The sequence below is a fragment of the Centroberyx affinis genome, unplaced genomic scaffold, assembly GCF_046629955.1.
Source record: "Centroberyx affinis isolate AG114_WGS23_722 - 3 ecotype Tasmania unplaced genomic scaffold, CSIRO-AGI_Caff_v1 ptg000766l_1, whole genome shotgun sequence".
NCBI classification, from domain to species: Eukaryota; Metazoa; Chordata; class Actinopteri; order Beryciformes; family Berycidae; genus Centroberyx; species Centroberyx affinis.
The window spans coordinates 185001-210729 of NW_027279376.1; the positions used below are offsets into that span (position 1 = coordinate 185001).

The window sequence follows — 25729 nt, forward strand, 5'->3', positions numbered from 1 at the left end:
AAACCTGCACTGAAACCTGCCTCACTCTGCCTGAAGGAGCTGCTAATCCGTCTAACAGAATTTCATTAGTATGACTTTTAATGGAGAATTTAGTGTCCCATGATGATCTGAATGCCGCTTCAGAGGCTTTTCCACCCTGACAAGAATCAAATCCTGGGGGAAACACTGAATATTTGTGTTTTATTCTATTATATTTTCATGAATATTGTCATGAAAATGGTCAAAGTTGAAGATATTGAATATTGGCACAAAATATTCTCCATCAGCAGCTTCAATCCAAGACTATCGGTATCAATATCAGTCTTCAAAAACCCAAATACTGGTCACAAGAATCTCCTTGTCATTTCCAAACTAGTCAACATGCGTGATACACATATTTTTTAATAACCAGTCGTATCTCCTACACCGCAGGTTCCAATTATATGAAATTAGGTGCACATATCCAGCTAGCCCTGCTCCATAAATTTAACTCCAGGACCATCAATGTTGGATTTTCCATCATTTTGAGTTTCTTGAAAAACAGTTTTCTCCCCCAAGGCGTTTTCATTTATTTAGTGATTGGCCTGAGGGGAGACATGGCATGCATCGTTTTTACAATCAACCAACATGGGGCAACACAAACACCAAAAATGAATGACTGCACAAAAGACAGATTTGTATAACTGATTGGCCCAAAGAGTGGCTGCATCACTTGTGGAGGACAATATTATAATAATTTAACACTACTGCGAAATCATTCCAGTGTGTCGTGGAAGGTTTACTACAGCTTCAGGGTGGCAGTGTGTAAAACCTGCAAAGCAATTTCATTTTCTTTTTTTCACATTTTATGTATTATCCCAGAGTTTTCCCCACTTTATAGTTTAGGTGGGGCACACAGTATTAAAGTATAGAAATTCAAACTGTAGCAGTGTGAGGTTAAACATTCATATGAACTGCCTTGACTGACAACACCCATGGGGTCAGTTTTAATTGGGGCTGTTTAGGAGTAAAACAGCATCCACAATGGCATGCCGTATTTGTGCACACACACACACACACACACAAATACACAAGCATGCAGACATATGCACACACACAGCTCAGAAACACATCATAACAGAAAGGATGGATATGAATATGCAGATTATTTTTTAATCAATGTGACAATCTGTCAGTCAAGGCTTAGGTGCTGAGCTGTGCATGTTGATGCAAATGTGTTTGTGAATGTGTGTTTACGCATGTGTGCTTCTGTGTGTGAATGTGTGTGTGTGTGTGTGTGTGTGTGTGAGTGTGTGTGTGTGTGTGTGTGTGTGTGTGTGTGTGTGTATGTGTGTGTGACTACACCACCTGTCACATAGACATAGGGACATGCATGACAGAAGCAGATGTGGCACTTTATGAGAGAGTAGCTCAGTCAGGCTTAAAGGGGCAATAAGTAAGACTTTTACTGCCCCATAACACAAAATGACCATAATATATCTGGAGGGGTAGACATGGTTGTTGATCAATACAGATGACTCAACAATTACTTGGCCGGCTGCTGGGATTTCTGGATTTCAAAACTCACTTCGCGGCCTGTACTCTCCTTGCAGCCGCTTGCTATGGGGTATATCGGAAAAACACATTTCTCACTTGGAAATTTGACATGAACATCATTCAAAGTTAGATGATGAAGTTGGAGAGTCAGAGAAAATTAACCTTTGACTTTTCCAACATTGTGGAAAAACTATTTTTGTCTCTGTCACATACATGCACAATTATTACAAGTTTTGTAATAAAGACCAACCATAACTAACATCTGTTTCAATGAAGTTTGATAAATTAGCTTGTTAATCTGCAAGATGTCCATGTTTGTTCATCATTTATCTTCCAGATTTGATTTTCCAACATAATAGCATGTGAATGCAACATCGTTTGGCAGCCAACTCTCAAGTCCCAGATGTCAAAACTTCCTACCAGCACGTGAATGCAGCATCTGTTTTGGAAAAGAAACTACACTCCCAAAAGTCACTCCCAACCTCCTTCACACACCTGCGCACATTTTCAACTGCTCAGCAAAGGAGGACGGTGCTATGAGCTACAGACCAGCGTCTCAATTTCAGCTATGAGGCTAAAAAGCATTGTTCTCAATCCAACAAATCAGTATTATTATTCCAGTATATAGCATGGTGATATATTTCCTCTTTGCTAGACATTTCTGTAGGATCTTTGTTCTAATTAGCTAGCTTAATCTTCTCTATTGTGAAAATGTGATTTTATTGTTTCAATTGTTTCAGTTTCAGGCCACCGTGGGGAAGGCTTGAGAGTGGAGAGGCTGTCAGAGACTTGAGTAGGAGGAGATACGCTGTATCGATGTTGTTGCAATTCCTACTTGTTGCCAATAGAGGCCAGTAAAGGTCATAGATTACTTAATGCCCTTTAAAGTTGGCCTTGCATGGCTATTTCCACATTTGCACTCTATCTATAGGGGAACAGAGTAGCCTATCGCAAAAACATATACCTTTTGTTTTCCAAGTTTTTTTTTTTTCCACTATCATGCACAGCCCCAGGTTTGCAGGCTGCAGGGTTGCACATATATAACTGTCAACATGTCTAGTAAGGTGTTAGAAACAAACAGCATTAAACCAGATTAAAGATGAAAGATAGATGCAATCCAGAGATACCAATCCCATGGAATGAACAGAAGTGGCTCTGAAGTGTCCTGCTCACTCTCTCTCTCTCTCTTATCTCCTCCTCTGTCCAAACACCCATTCCAGGTGTGTGTGTGTGTGTGCGTGCGTGTCTGTGCGTGCGTGTGTGTGTTCATGTGAATGTCCAAACATTGTGTGTGGTCAGTGGGAGGGAGGGAGATGAAAAGAGAAGATAGGAGGGAGGCTATAATAGTTTGAAAAGTTTTTAAATTGTTTTGGACTAGCAGTGCAAAACTTTGTGAAAATATTGTTTGTTGTTGTCAGCTCATCCCAAGGCCGTGCTGTAGTTTCCATTTTGGGCCATTTCTAAGACTATAGCAGTAGAACATCACTAAACGGCTTTACAACCAATGAAATGTTCAGAGGACCGAAGTTTGATGACAAAGCTCTCTCGTATTCAAAATATGAGACATATATTAACAGGGAGGTGGTTCCATTTATAGGTGTTTGAAGGCCGATACTGATATTTTTGGTTTGAAGCAGGTGATAGCTGATATTTTACACCAGTATTGAAATATCTTCAAATTAGTCATTTTTATTCCCAAAAAATCCAGAAATGTACAAGTAGTATTTCCCTGACAAGTTTATTCTTGACAGGGTGGAAAAGCCTCTAAAGCAGTATTTATACCATGTAGGACTAAAACTCTCCCGGGAGAATAATAATAATAACAACAATAATAATAATATTCATGCATACTCATGTGTAATCTGAATAAAATGTCATATTAGAACTAATTCAGGGCTAATTCAAGGATTCCCATAGACAACCAGTAACACAGATATGCAAAAGGAAAGAGTGTAGGGAGCCCTATGAGAAATAACTGTAATCCCTTAATAAATGTTAAATGGATAGTATACAAATATCAATATAGGAATATTACAGTGATACCATGGGAGATAAAAATACCATAAAGTATGATAAGGTCACTATAAATTCACTATTGATTGCCACTGACACACTAAATCCTCATAAGAATGTTGTAGGAATATTAACGTGATGCGATCGGAGATAAAAATACCATCAGCTTTGAAAGGGCTACTCTAAACTCACTGTTGAGTACCACAGAGGAATATCAAAGTCCCTATAGGAATATCATAGGAATATTATAGTGAAGTTGTTAGTGAGATTCAAAAGAGAAAGCTGAAGGTGATGATGTGTCAGATCAAAATGACTGTCACTGCGCTTCTGTGTGGGTGTATGTTTGTATGTGCGTGTGCGTGTGTGTGTGTGTGTGTGTGTAGCCGGCTGTCTGTCGATCATGTAGCCTCCACAAGGCCAGCGAGGACATGTGATTGGTCAGGAGAGACACACAGCTGAGCCCGGACATCCAGAGCCAGAGCCCATGACTAATTTGATCAGACAGATCGCCAGTTTTTACTGGAGGAGAACACGTTGTCTGTTGTGTGTGTGCATGTGTCTGAGTGTGTATCGGTGTGTTTGTGTGTGTGTGTGTGTGTGTGTGTGCAAGCCTTTGACATTCCTACAGTAGCATGCCTCCAAAACACCAAGCCCTAGCCCTATTAAACATCCCCTGATCTGTGGCCATGGCATTTACTTCTCCCCTCCATCCCTCCCTTCATTCCTGCTTCCCGACAACGCTCTTAGGGACCACTGTCCTTTCATCGAGGGAGAGGGCATGTGTGTGTGTGTGTGTGTGTGTGTGTGTGGATAGCTTCTTGCCATAATCGTGTGTTGAAAATCCTCATTTGCAAAATACACGCAAAAAAAAAGTGCAAACAGGCTTCAAAGACAGGATTAGCGGAGAGCCTAGGGAGAGTGTTAATGTCACTGTGCACACCCACAACAGCCCTGGCTGCAGTCTGTGTGTGTATGTGTGTGTATGTGTGTGTGTGTGTGTGTGTGCATGTTGAACTTGTACATATGCCGACAGTGCCAGTACGTTCATCTGGTTTTGTAGCAAATGTGCATTTTCAGGTGAAAAGTTTGTTTATGGGTTGTTTTTTTTAATGAGCGAAAATATTGGATTAAGGATGTATGCGTGTGCCTGTCTCTATGTAAGTGTGCTTGTACATGTACTCGTGTGTGTGTGTGTCTATGTGTTTGTGTTTGTCAGTCTGTGATTCCACTTGCCATCATCCTTGCTGATGTATTGTAACTTTTCTCCTTGCCTTTAAGTATAAAAGCACTAAGTATCACATTGCATAGCACTGCCACAGTGAGTTTGTTCTACCTGCATGTTTTGAGACATGTGGCAAAATGTGCCAGAGGAGTGAGATGTTTTCAGTTGTTTCCAATGCAAATCAACTTGTTTCAAGAATTTTCTTGAATTAAGTATCATATTCCTGATGCAAATTGCATGATTTGCCTTCTTCTGCCTCATTTCAAGATACTGACACTTGTTTCTTGAACATTCCTGAAGCTGCTCAGAAATAAGTGGAAATATGTCACTCCATTAGCAAAATGTTTCACTTGTTTAAATAAAAAGACTGAATATGAGCCAAACTACTTATGATGGACTTTTTTTGCAGTGTGCACCCTGCAGGGTTTAGTGTCCGTCACTGTGTGGCTGCCAGGGTCCTCATTTACCGCTGTTTATCAGCAGCCCAATAACATCATGTCCTGTGGGACCATACATGGCTGGATGCCATGGATCACTTTGTCGATGACAAACCACGCTGCAGAATTCACATGGCTGCGTGTGACGCCAACAGTGTGTGTGTTCATCTTTCAACACGTGTGCTGCTGTCCTGTCTGACAAGTGTAAATTTAATCTGCGGTTATCTTGAGTGGTGTTTGTGCTGTTGTTGCAGCGCTCGCTGCAGACACTTGTCTTTGTTGCATTACTCCGGGCCTTGTTAAGGCTGCCATGACTGCTTTCTGATGTGCTAAGAGCCATGTTGGCTGTGTCATGGTGTTCTTAGTAAAGTGCTGTTGATCACACCAGCTAAACTTGACAGGCCAATTCCTCAGGGAGGGAAGGAGGGAGAGAGAGAGAGAGATAGAGAGAGAGAGAGAGTGGGAGAGGGAGAGAGGGAGAGGGAGAGAGAAAGAGGGAGAGAGAGAGGCGCCCAGACAGTATGATAAGCACAAATGGAGAAAAATGAAGGATGCACACTTAAGCAAGTCTGGATGAGATGTACCTTGCATTCAGAGGTAAGCTGGGATATACAGACACACACACACACACGCACACACACGCACACCCACACACACACACACACTTAAGTAATTGCATTCAAATGATCAGATCTGCATTTCTGTGTGCGTAAACGAAACGCAGACAGCTCTTACTGCACCCTCCATCCCTGCACATTGACACACACGCACACACAATATAACACAATCACACACATGCACACATGGTGAAGCCCCACCTTGCCAGCCGGGCTTGCACACTGACACACACACACACACACACACACACACACAAGTAATCACAAACAACTAATCACACCTGCGTTTCTGTGTGCATAAACACTATGCAGCCAGACCTTACCCCGCCCTCTGTCCCTGCACCGACAGACACACACACACACACACACATACACACACACACGTGCACATACTGAAGCCCCACCTTGCCAGCCGGGCTTGCAGACAGGCTTGACGTCAATGCGGACAGGAACGCTGTGTAAGGCTCTCTTCTGGCCGCAGTCCCAGGCCGTCACCTGGATCTCATACTGCTGCTGCCGGTCGTAGCTCAGCTTCTCCGTGTTCCGGATGTTACCTGGCGGGGAGGGAGGGTGGCACAAGGTCAAACTCAACCCCATCTAGTCTTTAAAGTCCTTTTATGTGTTGTAGACTAAAGCCAGTGCCCTATTGATCGATGCGTCTCTCATACGCTGCAAAAATGACCGCCTTAAAGCTCCGCCGGGCAATTTTGCAGGTTGGCGGTCCCAATTGGCAGTAAGAGGTGAATATTTCCACTGACTTCAATACTCAGAAATCACCTCCCATGACACCAGTAACCTAAATAGCTTCTTCTCAGTGGGTGGTGGGGGTGGAGGTGGTGAACAGGTTCAGCCGTCGTTGGTGAATTCAGTGCTCGCTGGCCTGCGGTTTAGGTAATAGTTTTGTATTTTGCTGTGTTTCAGTTTCAATTTGTCATTGCCAAGAAGACTTGGCCATACCTGACACTAAATTTTATTTGGGCAAATAGGGAAAATCTATGGCATATCAATTAAGTGGGGGAGGGACGCTGGTGTTACTGGTGACCAATGCAGTCTGACTTTCAGTGAGTTTCAGGAATTTCCTAGAAAGTGTCAGCAAGGCAGAATAAGGCAGATCACTTTGTTAATATCAGGAAAAAGGCACTTGGTTCAAGACAATTCTTCAGTTCAAGTTATCTCATCCCATTGGCAGATGAAAAAAAATTGTTGTGAGTGATGAAATGAAACATTTCCAGCCTACAGCTGCTGGCATGGCAAAGTATGAATCTTGAATCCCATGTTGATGTTAAAGCAATTTAACTACTGTTCTACAAAAATACAGGGCTTTTCCAAATGTACAGTATACTGTAATGAAATGCATTTCCAATAAAATTGGTATTTGTTTTCTACAAAGAAAATACCCTTCAATTTAGCTGATGCTCTGGCCTATAAAACGCTTCAATTAGCATTTGTGATAAAAGCTAGAAACCAGAAACTCAAATCTCAGCGATGTCCTCAAGAAACACAATCTGGAGCTGCTCAATTGTCAGTGATTGGGAGACTGACTGACTTTATGGACTCATAAAAGGCTTGTATGAGCTTTTACAGCTAAATGAGTTTCATTTTATAGTAGTCATAACCATGTGGAACAGATATGTTTCCATATCTCCAGCTGCTCTAGCTGCTCTTACAGTAACTTTCAAATTTCATTCTTAATGGAGCTGTAAGTCACTGGCATGACACTCCTCCTTCTCTGACTATAAGGGTCAGTAATGAATGTTAACAGTACAATTTGGACTGCCTTGTGAGTCAGTAAATTCGGTGGCATTGCTCTTTAAGTATGTTTCTGTTGCATTGCCTTGTGTGTATGCCTGTATCTGTATTATTGTCTTCAATGCATTTTTGATTTATTACATAGTACACAGTGGAGAGTGACAGGAAAAATGGCAGAAAGAGAGAGTGAAGGCATTGACTTGTGACGTGTGTGACTTGCTTGCGATTCCTTAAAGGTGCTATGTGTAGCATTTTTAAACATTAACATATCATTGTCAAATTATTTGTGATACTACATGATGTTGGTATAATTACCGTAAACAAATGAGACCATGGTTGAGATGATTGCTAGCCTCTATCTCTCACTTTGCTGAAAAGGATAAACATGTTGGAAGTGATTTTTCCATCGGCCATGCAATTGTTCCAGCATCCATTGCGAGAAACTTTTATCGCTTTAGCTCTGTTTGTGCTGAAAGAACAGCGCCCTCTTCCTGTTCTGTGCTGTAAAGAAATCTCCCTTCGTGTCATAAAGCAATCCAGCAGATTTTCCCGCCGAATCCGACCTGGTGGCGAGCAATGTAAAATGCAGTGTAGAGGCTGGTAGAGGCTGCCAATATTCTCGGAGAGGGTCTCATTTTTTTTTTTTTACAGTAAATATACTAGTGTTTCAAATTAAATGCAGCAATGATTTTTCAATAATAAAAACAATTTTCCCTGCAGTATACTCAGCATCCACACGACCTCCAGTGACTAAGAGCCTCCTGCGCCGTCGGTAACCGCGACCCATTTACCAAACCAAATTCTTTTCTCATGCTGAGCAGAGTGCATGAAGGGAGCTCTTGTAGTCCTAATGCGTCTGTTAATATTTGATGAGTCTATGACTACAGATAGATGACAACGCTGTGCACAGAGCTCGGGCTGGAGGGGGGGTGGGGGGGGGGGGGGCTGTTAACGGCTGAGAGTTGAAACATAGTCGGCTGTTATGGATCGGACGCTTCTCAAGGCCAGTGTATCTGGGGAGGCATGTGCAGAGGCAGCGGAATGTTGATAATGTGCTTTATTTGAATACAAGTCTGTGAGCGGGAGGATTAGATGTAATTCATATGAGGACGCCATTGTTCGCTTTCCTCAGCCTCATCACCCATTCCCCCCCCCCCCCTCTCAGGTTGTTTAGAATTCCTTCCCTCCTCGCTCCCTCCATCTCCCACCTTCCTCTTCCCTCTCAATGCACATCATTGTCTCAGTGTTTTGCAGCCTCATCCCATTTCACTGTTTGCTGCCTCATCTGTTGTGGCATTCTCTCTCTCTCTCCTTCTCTCTCTCTCACTCACACACACACACACACACACACACACACCTTTCTGCATGACGGAGGTTCCTATTCCCCCTCCTTCAATTACTACATCAACTTATCCGTGTCAGCAGGCTGTGCGTGCTGTGACTGCTGGCAAGGGTGGCCAGCTAGTAAATGACTGCTTTACCCTCCATCTCTCTCTCTCTCTCTCTCTATTTCCCTCTCTATCACGCACACACACACACACACACACACACAAGCGGGCCATCTCTGCATCTGCATCTGTCTTTGTGAATTCCCTCTATCATCCCATTATAATTACAATCCGATTTTTTAGCATTCAGCATTTCTTGCCTGAGACTGCTCAAAACCATCTTTGTTTGTTTATCCCCGCTACATCTCTGCGTTTTCTATCCACTTCCCTCTCTCTGATCCTCTCTCTTTGTGCTTTCTCTCACTCTCCACAGCCCTCGCTCCCTCCCTCCTTTCCTCCCCACATCGTCTTCCTCGCTCCCTCAGGTGCTTTTGAGTTTAAGAGCTCTCAACGCCTTCCCTCGGCGGTCAATGGCCGAGCGAGCCCCCTTCACATGGAGAGAGAGAGAGAGAGGAAGGGAGCACTCGGGCTAGGCCCTCCTGTATCATTTACTCTACAGTTTGGCCCTAACCCCATCCAGTCAGCCCTTTTATTGCAGCACTAGCACTCGGCAATAAGAAAAGCCTGGAAAATAATGTTGCTTGCCCCTGTGTCTCCAAAACAGAAACGAGATGTAAGGGAATTTTTTCAGTGTTTTATAAGAGGCACAAGTTTGTCAGTTGTACTGGAGTAGCCCCGTCTAGCTGGTTGTTAAGAAGATTGAAGAAGTTTGAAGTCTAGAGTGAAAGTGTGCCCTCCAGGAACACGTTTAATCCTACTTGACTTTTTGCGATACCTGGCCGGTGTGTGCTTAAATGAAAAAATAGTGCAAAACCGAAGACGTATGAAATATTTAGGGCCACAAATGTAATAACGGTAATGGAAATATAAGATATGAGCATAAGAGCTTTCCTGTTTGAAGGTTTATGGCAGGCGGTGAAACCGGAGCTCAGTCTGTCCCCAAATGATGGATCAGACTGAGGAAGGAGAGAAAGGTCAGTAGAGGAGATGGAGGTAGAGAAGAAACCTGAACTCTGATCAGATCAGTGTGTGTGTGTGTGTGTGTATTGATGTTTGTGTGTTCACAGACTTCTGTGATCTGATTTGTGGAGACTGATGGTTCTTTGGGCAAAGCTTGACTTTGTCCTTGGAAAGAGCAAAGAACATGTTTTACCCTGGGGAAAGACATCTGTCAGAGTATTTACTTTCCCTACCAGAGCATATGCTGGTATGTGTCTGTATGTCTGTGTGTCTGTTCACCGTGTGGGTGCGAACTCACTGTGCATTTAAATCACGGGTGTCAATTCAGCACGGTAAAGGTGTGGCACTCGCCATACCTTCACCTACCATACCTTCAAGTTTGATCTTGTAGTTTCTATCATTATAATGGAGAGCAAAGGAAAATTGCCAGAAATTAATTTGGAAGCCATATAATGATAAAAAAAAGGTCACATCAGGGTAGCATGCAGGACCAACGCTCCATTTAAGGCATTTGGTGACCTAGGTGCACTTAATTATTACACTGTCCAAATAATAATAATATCTCATCAATAACTTAATCACAAAATACCTCCTGGAATGCACAGACCATCACAGATTGATGATATCTAAGTGTAGTTATCTGAGGGTGGAATTTTCCTTGAAATATAGGTGATATGAGCAGGTTTTTGGTGCCACATGACATATTGGACCATACCTTAGGGTTTAGTGAACTGACGCCCCTAGTTTAAATCACAAAATCCCTACATCCATATGTAGTATTTCCTCTGAACAGTGTATCCTATTAGCACACACCCAAAATATTGTTCCCCTTTGCTACTCACCGTTGCGGTCTATAGCGAAGGGTGTGTTGGTGGTGGTGATCTGGTAGTTACAGATCTGGCTGTACTGTGGCGAGCAGTCCTGGTCGGTGGCCTCCACTTGCAAGATGCTGTCATAGATCTTCCCCTCCGTCACTGCAGCGCGGTACTGGGGCTCCCGGAACACCGGGGCAAACTCATTCACATCGTTGACCTGGATGTGTACCACCGCCCTGCAGACAGTAGGGGGCAACAGAAAGGAGGGAAGTGCATGGTGGGTGACATAGTAAATTCTATCATATGCATAGAGTGATTTTCAAAAGCTATGGTCCGTTTGCTTTGGGGACTAGTTGTTAGAATAGTTTTAGGCAAACATAGGACACATGGGAGCAGTCATTTCCTTCATTGGAGAAGAAATTTTGTGCGGGAAACAAATTTCTTCATGAGTAAACAAACAAGGGGCATCAGTGGTATTTGGAGGGAATGTGATCTGATTATGATTCAACCCAACTAACGCACAGTGCTTCCTGCAGTTGGGTCGGATCATGGTTGGATAACATTCTCACTCCAAATGAAGCCTCCGGGGTCGGTTGGGAAATGTAGCGTGAAACTTCCCTCTCAACAAGGTCTCTAGTCTAATTGTTTTGTTCCACACTTGAGGGTGATTGCTGCGTTTTCACATATCCAAACTGCTCCAGGTTCTGCTCTAAACTGACTTGGTCTGACGACACCTTAGATTGGCAGTTATAAAACCAAAAGCACCAGTCCTCAGTCAAAAACCTTGTGAAATACCCAATACACACACTTTTGACTGCATAACAGTTAATTCAAATATTACTAATCCAAAATCACCACTTATACCGGTGCATCAGTGTTGCTTAGCAACCACATTGTTTAGCTACTCTTCAAGAACTAAATTGCTAGATTTGTGTCCACCATTTAAAAAACGCAATAACCCACTCAACGCAATACTTGACAGTGATTTTAGAAGCTAAGTGGGTATGTGAGTATTTGTGATTCTACTTTGCATTGTGCCTAATCACTGCTAAGCACGGTCTATATTTGGCTTATTATTTTAATTTGTCTCCTGCTTTGATTTTCCCTCACACACACACACACACACACACATACACACACACAGATACATATACACACAGATACACACACACACACACACACACACACACACACACACACACACACACACACACACACACACACACACACACACACACACACACAGATACACACACAGGTAGGCCCACTGCTAAGACAAGGAACTGTCAGTGTTCCTGGAGATCATTCTGGACTGAGTGCCTATAGCTCAAAGGCACAATGGTAGGAGGAAGTAAGGTATCTAAGCAGAGCAGCTTCTTAACTGATAGTTGCTGTGAGTTACTGATTCTTGCTGCGAGCAGAATTCAACACCAATGATGAATGAATTAGGTTACCAGGAGTCACACGTGTACTTTGTGTAATACACTCTCTGACCTGGCCCAATGGATTGCTTTGATTGTGTTGCTATGGCAAAATAAGCCCTTAGCTATCTTAGCCTATCCATCTATGTACAGTTTGCCAAGCCCACTAAACTTCCCCAATTAATCATTCCATAAGTGATCTATCAACGGTAATTCATGTTAACTCACATGTAATGAAACAAAACCCCGCCATTCATCACTTTAAAACATCTTCATCAATACTCTCCAATGGCCAGTAGGCAACAGATTGCATAATCAATCCTTCAATTCATCGACTGACGACCAGTGATGGATGAGGACGGGCCAGAATAATACATTTTTAAGCTTCAAAGGGATAAATCCAAACTAAAGCTGTGCTACAGCAGTTCTCAATCCCAGTCCTCGGGACCCAGAGGATTGCTGCTTTTTTATCTTACCAGCTAGTTAATTGGATTCACCTGGCGTCCCGGGTCTAAATCAATCCCTGATTAGCTAGCTAGAATGAAAATCAACAGGGCTCTGGGTCTCCAGGGCCTGAATTTAGAACCACTGCTTTACTAAAAAGAACAACGGAGAGGAGACATATACGTGGTTTATAGCATGGGCAGACTGGCCATCTGGGGTAGACAGAGTTTTCCCGGTGGTGAGTCTAGCAATACAGGTACGAAAAGATAAAGAGGTCCCATGCTGTTTGGTAATGCTGCTGTAGACCGAGCCGCCGGCTCCATTGAGATGTGAGTGTGTGTGTGGGGGAGGGAAATCATAAGTCCTCTACTTTGGAATATTCTACCTCTCACATGCTGAGCTGACAATGACAGAATGATTGTGCTGTGCGTAAATTGCGACTAAGTTGAGTCGATCTAGCAAGTGAACATGGAAAAGCAGCAGGCCACAAATGTAGAAGTGAGGTTGAAAAAATAAGTGAAAAAAGTCCCTTGGGGCAGATGTGACCAAGTGCCACAAATTGATTTATTTATTGGGTCGTACTAGAACTGAGAGCAACATGCGTCACTCCTGCTAACGTCAACGTGCAGCAGCATAATGTTGGTATGTTGTGTGGTATTCTAGCTGTGATGCTTTCAAGTATTGGTGGAATATCAGAATTACCAGTGGATCGCTCATGAACAATATAAACAAGGGGGTTAATATGACAGGAAAAGTCAGGATTTCCTATGATCCTTGAGTTGCCAAGATATGACATGTATGAGCAGAGAGCATGGAAACCTTGTCAATAACTAACGATAAAAGCAATGTATTTTATTTTTTTTATTATATTTTGAAATAAATCACTGCATATACAGTATGCATGGTGGCGGATGGAGTATCTGTGGGATAGTTGTTGTGGGTCAGTCTGGGTCAAATTTTCAGTCCACCACTGCTTCAAAGGATTAGTTGATGGGAATGGTAATGGCAGTGAAGTTATCCTATTAAAGTGAGCTGTAAATGATTCTCCAGCATATGGTTGGCTGGAGATGGAGACTGCACAACAGAGAGAGACAGTGGGGAGGCCGAGTCCAGGCAGAATGGATTTCCACACTGTCTTATCTCTCCCTGACACAAATGCGCACACACATACCATTTGTCTTTGAGCCTCTACATGTAAACGTAGGCGCACTGTAATATATGCGCACACATGCATATGCATGCACAAACACAGACAAACAGTAGATCAACAGAAGCACACAAACACAACCAACCAATGCGGATGCAGAAAGGGACAAAGACACGGCCACACGTACATGCAGCACATACACACAGAATACACAAATCAACATGCAGACGTCCGTCATAAATCCATTTGCATTATTGCTAGTGGGATGTTAACGGTGATGCTAACAGCAGTGGAAGATGGTGATGAGAAGCACTGGCAGACGGTGGCAGCACCAGTGTGCACAGTAAATCCCTCAGCCAGCCTTGTTTTGTCATATTAATGACGCTCGCTCATAAACATTACCCCCCTGCTTCGCCACACTCCCCAACGGCGGAGGAGCAAACATATGTTCCACTCCTCTGGGGGTTGTATGGAGGGATTGCTGTGTTGATGTGTGTGTGTGTGTGTGTGTGTTTGTGTATATGCACACAAATGTATGACATAAGACTGAATGCAATAATTGTGAATATGTCTGTTTGTGAGTGCGTTTGTGTGTGTGTGTGTGTGTGTGTTTGTGTGTGTGTGTCTGCTCACATCTGGCTGAAACAGACGCCTGGTTCTCTGGGGCCAGCGTGTGTGTGTATGTGTGTGTGTGTGTGTGTGTGTGTGTGTGTGTGTCCATGTAGTGGGCACAGTGCCAAGCTAAGCCCACGGCCATCATCCTTCCCTGTGACAGGCCTCAGTTTGTGAGCAGGGGGTCCGCAATGAGCCAGGGTGACACAGAAAGACAGCGGGGGGCTAAATGACCCAGGGGTGCAGGAATGATCACAACACCACTAAACAAAGTGGATAAAGACTAGAGCCACAGGGCTGGATATTTGGATAAGAGTAAGAGGTTACAACAAGCTGCATCACCCAACATCAAACAGGGACCCAAATCTGAGCCCCCCCTTTCCACCTGGCACTAAAATGCACCCTGGGTGGTTGGAATGGAATCAGATAAAATGTAGCAAAAATGCTCAAATCCAGGTGTAAATCCAGCCATGATGCACTGAAGATCCAATTACCCAAACGACCTCCAGAGGTGGTCAGATACACATTTCGCCACATTAAAGGTGCTATGTGCAGCATTTTTAAACATCGATATATCATCTTCAAATTAATTGTGATACCTTGTTATAATTACCATAAACAAATGAGACCATGAGACGATTGGTAGCCTCTATCCTACAGCAGTGGTATTGTTAGTGCTATAGCGTTTCTCCAAATGAAAATCCTTAATTAAGAATCAACATGTTGGAAGTGATTTTTCCATCAGCCTTTAACTCCTTCCACCATCTGCCATTGCCAGAAACTCTGAAAGCTTTAGCTCTGTTTGCGCTGGAGGAACAGCGCCCTCTTTGTGTTTTGTGCCTTGGGGCCAATCACAGCCCTTGATAACAGCCGATATGCATTCCAATGAGGTAAGCTAGCATGACGTTGAAACTATGTAGTTAGAACAGTGGACCTGGAATAAAGTTGTGTACTTGCAAAGTTAAAAACTTGTTTCGTGCCATAAATCAATCCAGTAGATTTCCCGTGGTCTGATTTGTTTACAGTAATTATAGTCAGTTTTAAAGGATGCAAATATCACAAGAGGAGATGGTGTGTGCGCCAAGAGAAATTCAATTTCACTGTGTATACTGGAGACATATTTTAATGCCAGCTGTGAATGTAATCCAGCTAAATCATATCTAGACACAATCTGGAAACGAGGCACATGCTTAATGCCAGGTGATGCATTTTAATGCCAGGTTAGTATTGTTCCCATGTTATTTCTTCATATTCATCTACATTCATTATTCATCTACACGCGACTACACACAGAGCCACTCAGACACATTGTCATTATTGAACACCCCCCCTCCCCTCTCTCTCTCTCACACACACACACACACCTCCACACCCAGCACAAACGCACAGGACTCAATTAATCTTTGTCAAGAATTAGCCGAGAGGTGGAATCATCAATTTCCTTGTGTAAGGCTAGAGCGCAGATAAACAACCATAGCTATGCCCATGGGATGGAACGCACCACGCAGGACGGGATGGGAACCTCATCGATATGCAAGGGAATCCCACATCCACACTGACGGACGCCCCGAGGCGCTACCACACAGCCACACGGGGGGCGGTGTAATCTCAAAACAAGGTTGTTATAATGCGTGGTAATCCTGTTCAATCTTTGGCTCCACGTCCCGCCCCTGCTCCCTCATACATCTCAGAGCGCCCGGGGGCACCACGCGCTCCACCGTTACGCATCAGATAGTATGGATCTCACAACACTGACGGATTTAATGAACGCTCGGGCCATCACACCACAGATCAATGGAGAACTCAGAGAGAGGGATAGATATAGAGGAAGTGATATAGAGCAGTGATTTTCAACCTTTTTCATATCAAGGACCCCTAATTTAGTCCACATTAGGGCCTGATGAGATTTTGTGTCTCGGACCCAAATCTGAGAATATTTTTTGTCAGATAATCATTTTGTCCAGAATTGCATGACTATCTGTATTGTAGGTAGAGAGATAACAGTAAAACTATGATCAAAACAGTCATTCTTCTACATTCTCTAATGGTGTTAACTTATTGTAAATTAAATAATGCTGAAGTTCAACAATTCATCAGTTTGCTGGGGACCCCCTGGAACCCCCTCAAGGACCCCTGGTGGTCCCCGGACCCCACATTGAGAATCACTGCTAGAGGAAGTATAGTGGTGATTGCAGATGCACAGATAGAAGGGATTCTTTTACATTTGATAAAACTCTGCACGCATTTGTGTGCGAACGGCGAACGCATGATCGAATGTCCATTTGCTAGACTTCCAAGAGTCTGCTGACATGCGGCAAAGCCTGATCGTGGTTTGCATCTGGGATGGGAGCGGGTGTCACTTTCCTTTGTCTGGTAACTCAAGCAGACAAGCACAGATGGTGCAGTTCCTGGCAGCGCATATTCATAATTGAAACACGGAGACTATATTCTCCCATTACATTATGTTAGCTAAAGATAAACAACATATTCCTACACTAGATGAAATCTATTTTTTTTGGTTGTTGTTGTTGTTTTTTTCTTTCCGGAATAATAATCACATCAACTAACGGGTTTTGACAGAATGAGGTTTCACTCATATTAACATCAAATGTGACAAGCATGAAGTTAAGATGCTTGGTAGAATAAAGCGCAGACACATTGATGGGGCTTAGAATTCCTGTACTATCTGTGGAAGGAGTCCCCTGGTCTCCTCTATGGAGAAATGTATCATGACAGCTTATGCTAACAAGCCACAGCTTTTGGCCCAGTTCTTGCTTCATAAGAAAGTGGCTTTTTTTTTTTTTGTTAATGTTGAGTGTGTGTGTTTGTGTGTGTGCATGTCTGCCTGGATGTGTGCGTGCGTGCGGCTGGTTTTGAGATGCACAAATCGGCCTTTCCCCAGCCACGGTGTTTGTCTTATTTAAATGTAAATGTAGGTATATCCGTGTGAGTTTGACTCAGCATTTGGGATTTGTGTGTGTGTGTGTGTGTGTGTGTGTGTTTGTGTGTGTGTGTGTGTCCTTGAGTGTGGCGTTCGCTGAGATAATTAGCCTCTCCAAACTGCAGAGAGGTGAGGACATGCAGCCCTCTAAGAATCACTAATGACGACTTTAATAACTGCTGCACTGCCGAGCACAGGCAGGGTGTGTGTGTGTGTGTGTGTGTGTGAGAATATGTGCACGTGTGTGTGTGTCTGCACATGAGCAAACGCCTGTGTCTGTGCGTCTATATCACATCTACATATGTCTCTCTCTCATACACACACACACACACACACACACACACCTAACCCTGACAGCCTCCTAGTATTTAACCCCTAGATCTGTGTTAAATAAATGTGTCACAGTTAGGCGTGAGTCCGGGGAAGGATTATGAATGTGACATGCTTTGTCAGGAAGTGAGATGTCCCTTATGCCTAATTACTCCATAGCAACAGCAGCACCTTGCTCCAGTGAGGGTGTGCGGGGAATAGATAGGTACAAAAACAACATGGAGGAAGTTCCAGTCTTCAAATACTAATTAGTGAGATTGTATAGTTGTTATTTAACTGTAGCTATCCCAAAAGCTCTCCGCTCATATGCCATGGTACACCGCTGAGCCATGAGATTCTGTTCAAACTTTCAGAAAAGCCATGCCAAACATATTGTATTTACTTTGTTAAAATCACTTTTGTTATTTTGTGATCCTCATATGTTAAATGTATGTAAGCCAAAGTGGTAATCCTTAAGATTTTTTGATTTTTGCAATATATTTGTTGCTCAGCGCTCATTACGGTGTAACTAGTTTGTAATTATGGTGTACTAATAAAATAACAATGCTGTAGTTACTTACAGGGTAACGAAACAAGCACTCCGGGAATTAAGGGGGTAACAATTTTGTAATTTTGAGACATTTATAAGGTAGTTATGGTGTAACTTTTTTCGTAATTACCGTATACTTAAAAAATAATTACAGGGTACAATAACGTAATTAGGGGGGAGTAAACTAATGTTATCAGTGCTTAAAGGTTCATGCACTGGAAAAAGGTCATTGTAAAGTGCTACCCATGTTTCTATTAACTACATGGGTTGATGCACAAGTTGTTCTGGAAAAAAGAAATTATATACCTGAAAAGATGAATAACTTTTCTTTTTATTTTCCCAAAGTGCCTCCTCAGATATGATAGTAGGTAGTAGTAATAGGTAATATATGGTAGTAATAGTAGTAGGTAGTAGTAAGATTAGAATGAGCTAACTTGTGGCTTAAACAGTGAAAGTGCAATAGGAATTATCAATTAAATAGATGTTTTCTGCATAGAAAATACAGTATCTTAATACAAATTCCAAATACTTTGTTATGTCTTTTTTAATAATGTGTAGTTTATAAACCATGTACAAAGTGGGACATCTCTGTCATCAAGGTTTACTGGGGCCTAAGCTTCATCTGATGAGTCATAATGCAGCTGGACACAATGCAGCAGAGTTCATAGAGTTTAGAATGTCAGTGTCATAAAGACAGACTGACCTGAAGACAGACTCAGACTCACAGTTTCATCTCTGATCGGTGTTCACCTGCACATTGAGACAGAAAACTCACATTGCATTCATTTGGAGAAACAACAATATCTACCTTTTAGAAAGGAAACCATGGAGAGTGATTTCCATCTTGGTAAGCCACATGTATATATAATTTTATTAAACAGGAAAAGATTAGTACAGAGGATTTTACTGAACAGACAAACGAGAGTCAGTCAGGATAGACTAGTTGTTTGTGTTGAAGGATTTTGCATTTGCGTTCTTCCTTAGTTTGATTTACATTGTAAATTCACAGTTAGATTTGTTGTTGAAACAAAACTAAGATGAAGCTATGATGAAGCATGTTGACCTTGAATGAAGCGACATCAGGCGGCCTCATGGTTATTTGATTATTAAGATGTTGCCATTGCATTTCTTTCAGCATCCATGCAAATGGTCGCTCAACTCAATGCACTTAATGACAATCGCCATGAAAACATCAACTACATGTTTGCGAAAGTCCTGAATAAGGAGCAGTGCCTTTATGCTGAAGCCTCTAGTTTCTCTGGAGTGACTGCTGAGCTCGACTGTGACCTTTCACCTCAGTCTGCTGTTGGTCTCAGCTCCAAACCTGCTTGTGGATTTGAGAGCCTCAATATATGGGAACCAATAGTTACAGCTTCATCAGCATGCAAACTTCTCTCGGACATGGACAAAGGAGACCTTCCTCCCACAGAGAAAGACTCTCCTCTCCTGACCGAGGACACAGCTGTAGGAAATGCTGGAGCATCCATCCACCTAGCTCAGCATGTTGAGGCTCAGTCTAACCTGCTCCGCCTGGGTGAGGCTCCATCCCATGAGGCTCAAACTGATGACTTCAAACTCATTGAGAGACTGAGTCAGCTTCAGCGCTCCCCCTTTGGTTTTGACGATGACTACCACCTGGAGGCAGTTGGAAAGAGATACCTCTATGCCCCTCCATGTGACACATCTGGATTTGTGGCTGACTGCTGCTCACCCTGTGGATCCACTCTGGGCTGCCTGGATGAGTGGGAGCCACTGGTCAAATCACACTGTGACTTGAAGAAGGAGAGATTTGGTGAGGAGCTCCTCTACGCTTCATCACATCTCTCTAGATTTGTAGTTGACTGCTCCCCACAGCATGGGCCAACTCTGGACCAGCTTGATAAATGGGAACCTGTTGTCAGCAGCACTGATTCTCACCTGATGCGGTTCCTCTCAGTCCTCCTGGAGGAGGAGGAACTTAGTGAAAAGCACATCCATGCTTCCTCAACAGCGAGTTCTACATTTATGGCTGCCTGCACTGCACACCATGCCCCTACTCAAGATCGTCTCGATGAATGGGAGCCAATCACTGAAGCTGATTCTAAACTGATGCTGTCCCTCCAGGACTTGGAGAAGGAGGAAGAACAATGTCCTTTTATCATCGAGAAGGAAACAGACGACTCTTGTACACAGATTGAGGCCGCTGCTGAAAGCTCTGTCACCGTCCTGCATCAACCTGAATGCTGTGGGGGAACAAAAGTCACTGTCCTCTCTGCTGGACCTGACAATATCTCCACCTCAGAGGAGGCTCTCCCCGTCTCTCTAGCTGAAAACACCCTGATTCACCTGCTTAAGGAAGGATCAACCAACCTGCTTCAGGAGTCACAGGCTCCAACCATCCAGGTTGAGGTCAAAGCTCCACCAAGCCTTGTGGTTGAAACTATAGAGGACACCAAGGATCTGTCCAGTCTGACCCTGGAAAAGACGCTTTCATCTGTCCAACTGGTCGAACCTACAGGACCTCAGAGTTCCAGTGCCAAAGACAGGCTGTTAACAAAACCAAAGAAGAAGAAGCGTGGCTTCTTTTCTTGGCTATCCCGCATATTCCGGGGGAAGAACAAGAAATGTGCTGACAACAAGGCTGCAACAGCAGAGACGCCACTCCAACAGACCTGCCAGACAGAAGGAGAGCCAAAGCCCTGCTTGACTGCCCTCTCACCTGCAGTCCACTTCTGAACTCCTGTCATCTTCCTATCCACTATTATCCACTACTTTTCACAATTGAATCATTTTTTTGAATACATTTTTTTGCACACTACTGTTACAGTGTCTTTGCCCATTTCTTCAAAACACACCTTTATTCCTGCAGTTATGGGTAACCTGCAGCCTAAAGCAGTGAACGTGTAATGGAATTATTAAATATATGTTGGCCATTAACATTTTCTATACCTCTATTGCTAACAATATAATCAATATTTATTCTAAATGTGGCTGTTTTTTCACTGAGAGACCATTTTGCTTTTAATATACCACTTTTTGAAAAAACAACAACAACAACAACAAAAAAACAATATAGCTGCTCTTCCCAGTAATGACCTGTCAATCAATCCTTGGGTTGTCTGTTGATGCAGTTTGAGTTTCTCTTTTCTTTTTATGTTCAGCCATGGTGGCTATCACTGCTCATTCTAACCACCCAGTTCTTTATTCCATTTATTCCAAACAACCACTGTTGCTGCTGCCGGAAACGTAAAACGCATCACTTCCAGTGCACTGGGAAAAATCTACCCATCCGGGTGTTTAGAACAGCAAATGTAAAAGGCGATAGGTTGAATCACTATTGTGTTATATCAATCGGCAACAAAGAGTAGCAAAACAAACATTTATTTATATGAAAATGTCACGGATTATTACTTTAAAGCCAAGTTGTTTGTGTTCAGCAATTGAAGTATTTATGCTTGCTGGCTGTCGTGTAAGACATTTTCAAGACAACGTGTGACATTTTCAAGTTATCAATAAATTGTGTGCCTTTGAATTTAGGTGTTTTGGTGTATTATGTCTCTGCACCAAAAAGACAACTCAAGAGACAACTCACCTATCCCAAAGTTCCATCTTTGCATGTATAATTGATGGAGCTTACAGTACAAGTTGCTCTTTTGTCAGGGATCAGCCCTCGCTTTGATTTATCTGCTTAATTTAAAGTCGACCTGAGCAGATACAGACTCGCTGTGTTTAAGATGAATGCATTCAGAACTTTGCACTTTGGTGCTACAAGTGACTCAAGCCTCCACAGGCGGCTCTGTACAACATGTTAGCTTCACAGTCTGGAGGGCGGAATGAAGCAGGGTGATTCAGACTTGGCAGAAATCTGTGCATTGTTCAGTTGGCACTCTGACTCAGAAAAGGCAATTATAAACGTCAAAGTTTATTAAACCTTCTGTTGCTATGGTAATCTTTTTGACACCGTAGTGTAGACAGATAACACACTCCTTTAATGGTTTTGCGTGACGGTGCAGTGTACCACGCTCATGCAAGTCAGACGAGGCTTTTCAAGAGGAAACAAGATGTCATTTGTCATGCAAAGAGCTGCACAGACCTTCAATTTCGGTCTCACTGAGACGGTTTTGTGCAGCCAAGGCAGCGAGAGCATCCAGTTTTTAGTGCACAGGCAGTTTGACGAAATATTCAAAACACTGGATTCAGTGACAGAGACAGAGAGACTGAAAGAAAGAGGGATGGAGAGATAACAGGAGCCAGCTGAGCTTGAGCCAGCAAGGAAGAAAATAAATAAATAAGTAAAAACTGAAAAAAACAGGAGGCAGAAGTAGGGCAGCAGCCAGGAATGAGCAGAGTGGAGAAGAATCGAGGGTAGAGAGAATTTAAAACGCATCCCGTGTCACTCCTGATCCTCTCCCCTGTCCTCTTTAGCTGCTAATTTTCTTGACTGCTTCCCCTCTCTGCCGTTGACGTGTCATGTGTAATTTGGGCACAGCCTTAGGCAGAGATTCTTCCTCACTGTTCCCTGCTTTCTAAATCGGAGCGAGCGAGCGCAGCACCGAAAGGCCAGCCTGATCCTCTGAGAGTCGCCGGCTAAAGGACAGGCCATTTAAAGTGTCCCTGAATACACTCAGCCTCCAGCGCCTGTCTATACAAACCAAACTAGGTCTGCGTCACGGTGGGCTCTGAGTTATGTTGATATAAAGTAATAGCGTGACATAACATAATGCCCGGGTGCGTAAAAGGGATATAAAACATGACCAACAGCATGGAAATAGTAGCACAAATCCATCATCCTCTTTTCCTTACACACACGCACGCACACACACACACACACACACACACACACACACACACACACACACAGGTAACAACATAAATACAAGGTACGCTCTATCGAATCAAAACTTTCATCCACTCCTGAAAACTTCTGCTGCTATAATTCCAGGTTTGCTGTGTATGTGTGTGTGTGTGTGTGCGTGTGTGTGTGTGTGTGTGTGTGTGTGTGTGTGCGTCTAGAAGCTGGAGAAGATGATAGATGTCTGTGCTTGGCCCCGGCGCTGGCTGAGGTGAGGGGGTTGAGCAGTAAGGCAGTGGAGGGAGATGTACTGTGTTTTATAAAGCGGGCCGAAACGACAAAGTAGTCATCTGAAAGGCTGTGGAGAGAGCAATTTCAGACAGGAGCCGCTCTCAGGAGAACCAACAAGTGTGACAAATTGTTTTTATCAGCTGACCTCTTTAAAGGAGTCTACAGGCGTTGACTCGACTGGCGTTCTGGGTTTACTACTTTAATTGGATGCTATTCATAGTATTCTATTACATCACCACACAGCCATCTTGGTAGGAAAATAACAGGTGATTGTAATAAATTAACAGGTGATTACAATCAAATGACAAACACAGCCAATGAGCTGTGTGTATTGTAAAGCGCCATACTGGTAGGAAATGCATGTGACATCATGGGAATACTATGAATAGACTTAATTATCTCCGTATCCAGCAATTTGTCTGTGTTCAGTCTACTTAATGTGAGGTCTCTTGTAAACAATCTTTTATATGCCAAGATTTTATTATGTTGAACAATATTAACTTCTTTTTTTATCACTGAGTCCTGGTTAAGCCCTGGATACTGTGTCCCACTAACTGAGGCCAGTCCCCCTAACTACTCCTGTTTTAATAAATCCAGCCTGTCAGGCCGTGGAGGTGGGGTAGCCATCATCTTCAATAACAATTTTAAAAGTTCCCCTGTCTTTTAATAACTACTCCTCTTTTGAGTCTCTGGGTTTCTTAATAAATGGCCAGCTCCCTGTACTGTGTGTTTTAAGCTATAGACCACCTAAAGTTGGTTTTATTCAGGATTTCTTTTGAACTCCTTTTATTCATTATGGCCAAATATGATATAGTTCTTATCCTTGGTGATTTTGCTGCCCCTCCCTGTCATGTTTTACTGCTGACTTTATTAACCTTTTTGAATCTTTTAATCTTGTACAGTCTATTAATAGTCCTACTCATAATAAGGGTCACACTCTTGACCTTGTGCTGTCCCATGGTGTTTCTTTAAACAATATTGAATTGCTAGATTTTAATGTCTCTGATCATAAGGCTGTGATTTTTCATACCGTGCTCCCGCTTCCTGACCCTAAGCCACCTACCCGTATCTGCTCTCGCTCCTTTAATCACAAGTCAGCTAGCAGTTTTTGCCAAATGTTCTTAAGTGTTTCTGCCAGCAATACTTTTAATCAGCACGGGCTCTCTGCTAATGATCTAGTAAATAATTTTAACAGAACATGCCTGACTATCCTTGATGACATCGCCCCTATTAAGATGAAAAGTGCAAAACCCAATGCCTTGCCGTGGCTAAATGACCACACAAGAGATTTAAAGAGGCAATGTAGGAGAGAGAGGAAATGGAAAAAAGACAAACTCAATGTATCTCTTTTCACCCTTAAAAGTTTGATGTTGGCCTATCAGCATGCAGTTAAGGAAGCAAGGTATTCCTATTTCTCAAATTTGATTGTTAACAGCTGCCACAACCCCAGGGTCTTATTCCAAACAATCAGCTCAGTAGTTAGTCCTCCTCCTAGTCAGCATACGGAAGTATCCACTGAGAAATGTGAGCAGTTTCTCCAACATTTCTTAAGTAAAATTGATGACATAAGGCTCCAGATTGCACCGGAATCCAGAAACCTCTGTCTCTGTACTGAACCCTCTGCCAGTATTGACTCACTTTAAACAAATTTCTATGCTGGATTTAGAGGAGATAATCTCTCAATTAAATTAATCTACCTGTCAATTAGATATCATCCCCACTAGGTTTCTCAAGGAGGTGTTTCAGACAATTGGCCCACATATTCTTTCAATTACTAACTGCTCATTGTCTACTGGCTCATTCCCCTCCAGTTTTAAACATGCAATAGTTCGACCTCTCCTGAAGAAGCCTACACTTGACCCTCTCATTTTTAACAATTTTAGACCAATTTCGAACTTATCAAAAAATTTTGAAAAGGCTGTTGCCTCACAATTAATTTCATTTATGAATAACAGTAACATCTTTGAGCAATTTCAATCAGGATTCCGTACCCAGCATAGCACAGAAAAAGCTCTTATTAATGTCTCAAATGACTTATTGCTCACAGCTGATTCGGGGGTTTGTTCAATTTTATTCCTGCTTGACTTGAGCTCTGCATTTGATACAGTCGACCACGGTATCCTGATAAAACGCCTGGAAAACTGCGTTAGCATTAAAGACACTTCTCTTGCCTGGCTTCGCTCCTACATCTCTGACAGGTCCTTCTCTGTTGTAATGGGAGAAGTCTCCTCATCCCCAGCCCCCCTCTCATGTAGTGTTCCCCAAGGTTCAATTCTTGGTCCTTTATTATTTTCTATTTATATGCTTCCCTTGGGGCAGATCTTCCGCAATTATAATATTAATTTCCACTGCTATGCGGACGACACCCAGCTATATGTCCCCCTTAAAAGCGGTGCAACTGATAACCTCTCACGTGTTATGGCTTGTCTCTCAGATATCAAGTGCTGGATGTCACAAAACTTCCTCC

At 42.9% G+C, this 25729-nt stretch overlaps 1 protein-coding gene across 1 annotated transcript in view; it reads right to left on the reverse strand.

Annotated features, from left to right (window-relative positions):
• LOC139644647 (calsyntenin-2-like) overlaps nt 1–25729 on the reverse strand; it is a 210408-nt gene that overhangs the window by 62494 nt on the left and 122185 nt on the right. Inside the window, exons 4-5 of the mRNA XM_071520090.1 lie at nt 10804–11012; nt 6209–6358 (exon numbers count right to left, since the gene is read on the reverse strand). Coding sequence (XP_071376191.1) covers nt 6209–6358; nt 10804–11012 — 359 coding nt within the window. The remainder of the gene's footprint in view (nt 1–6208; nt 6359–10803; nt 11013–25729) is intronic.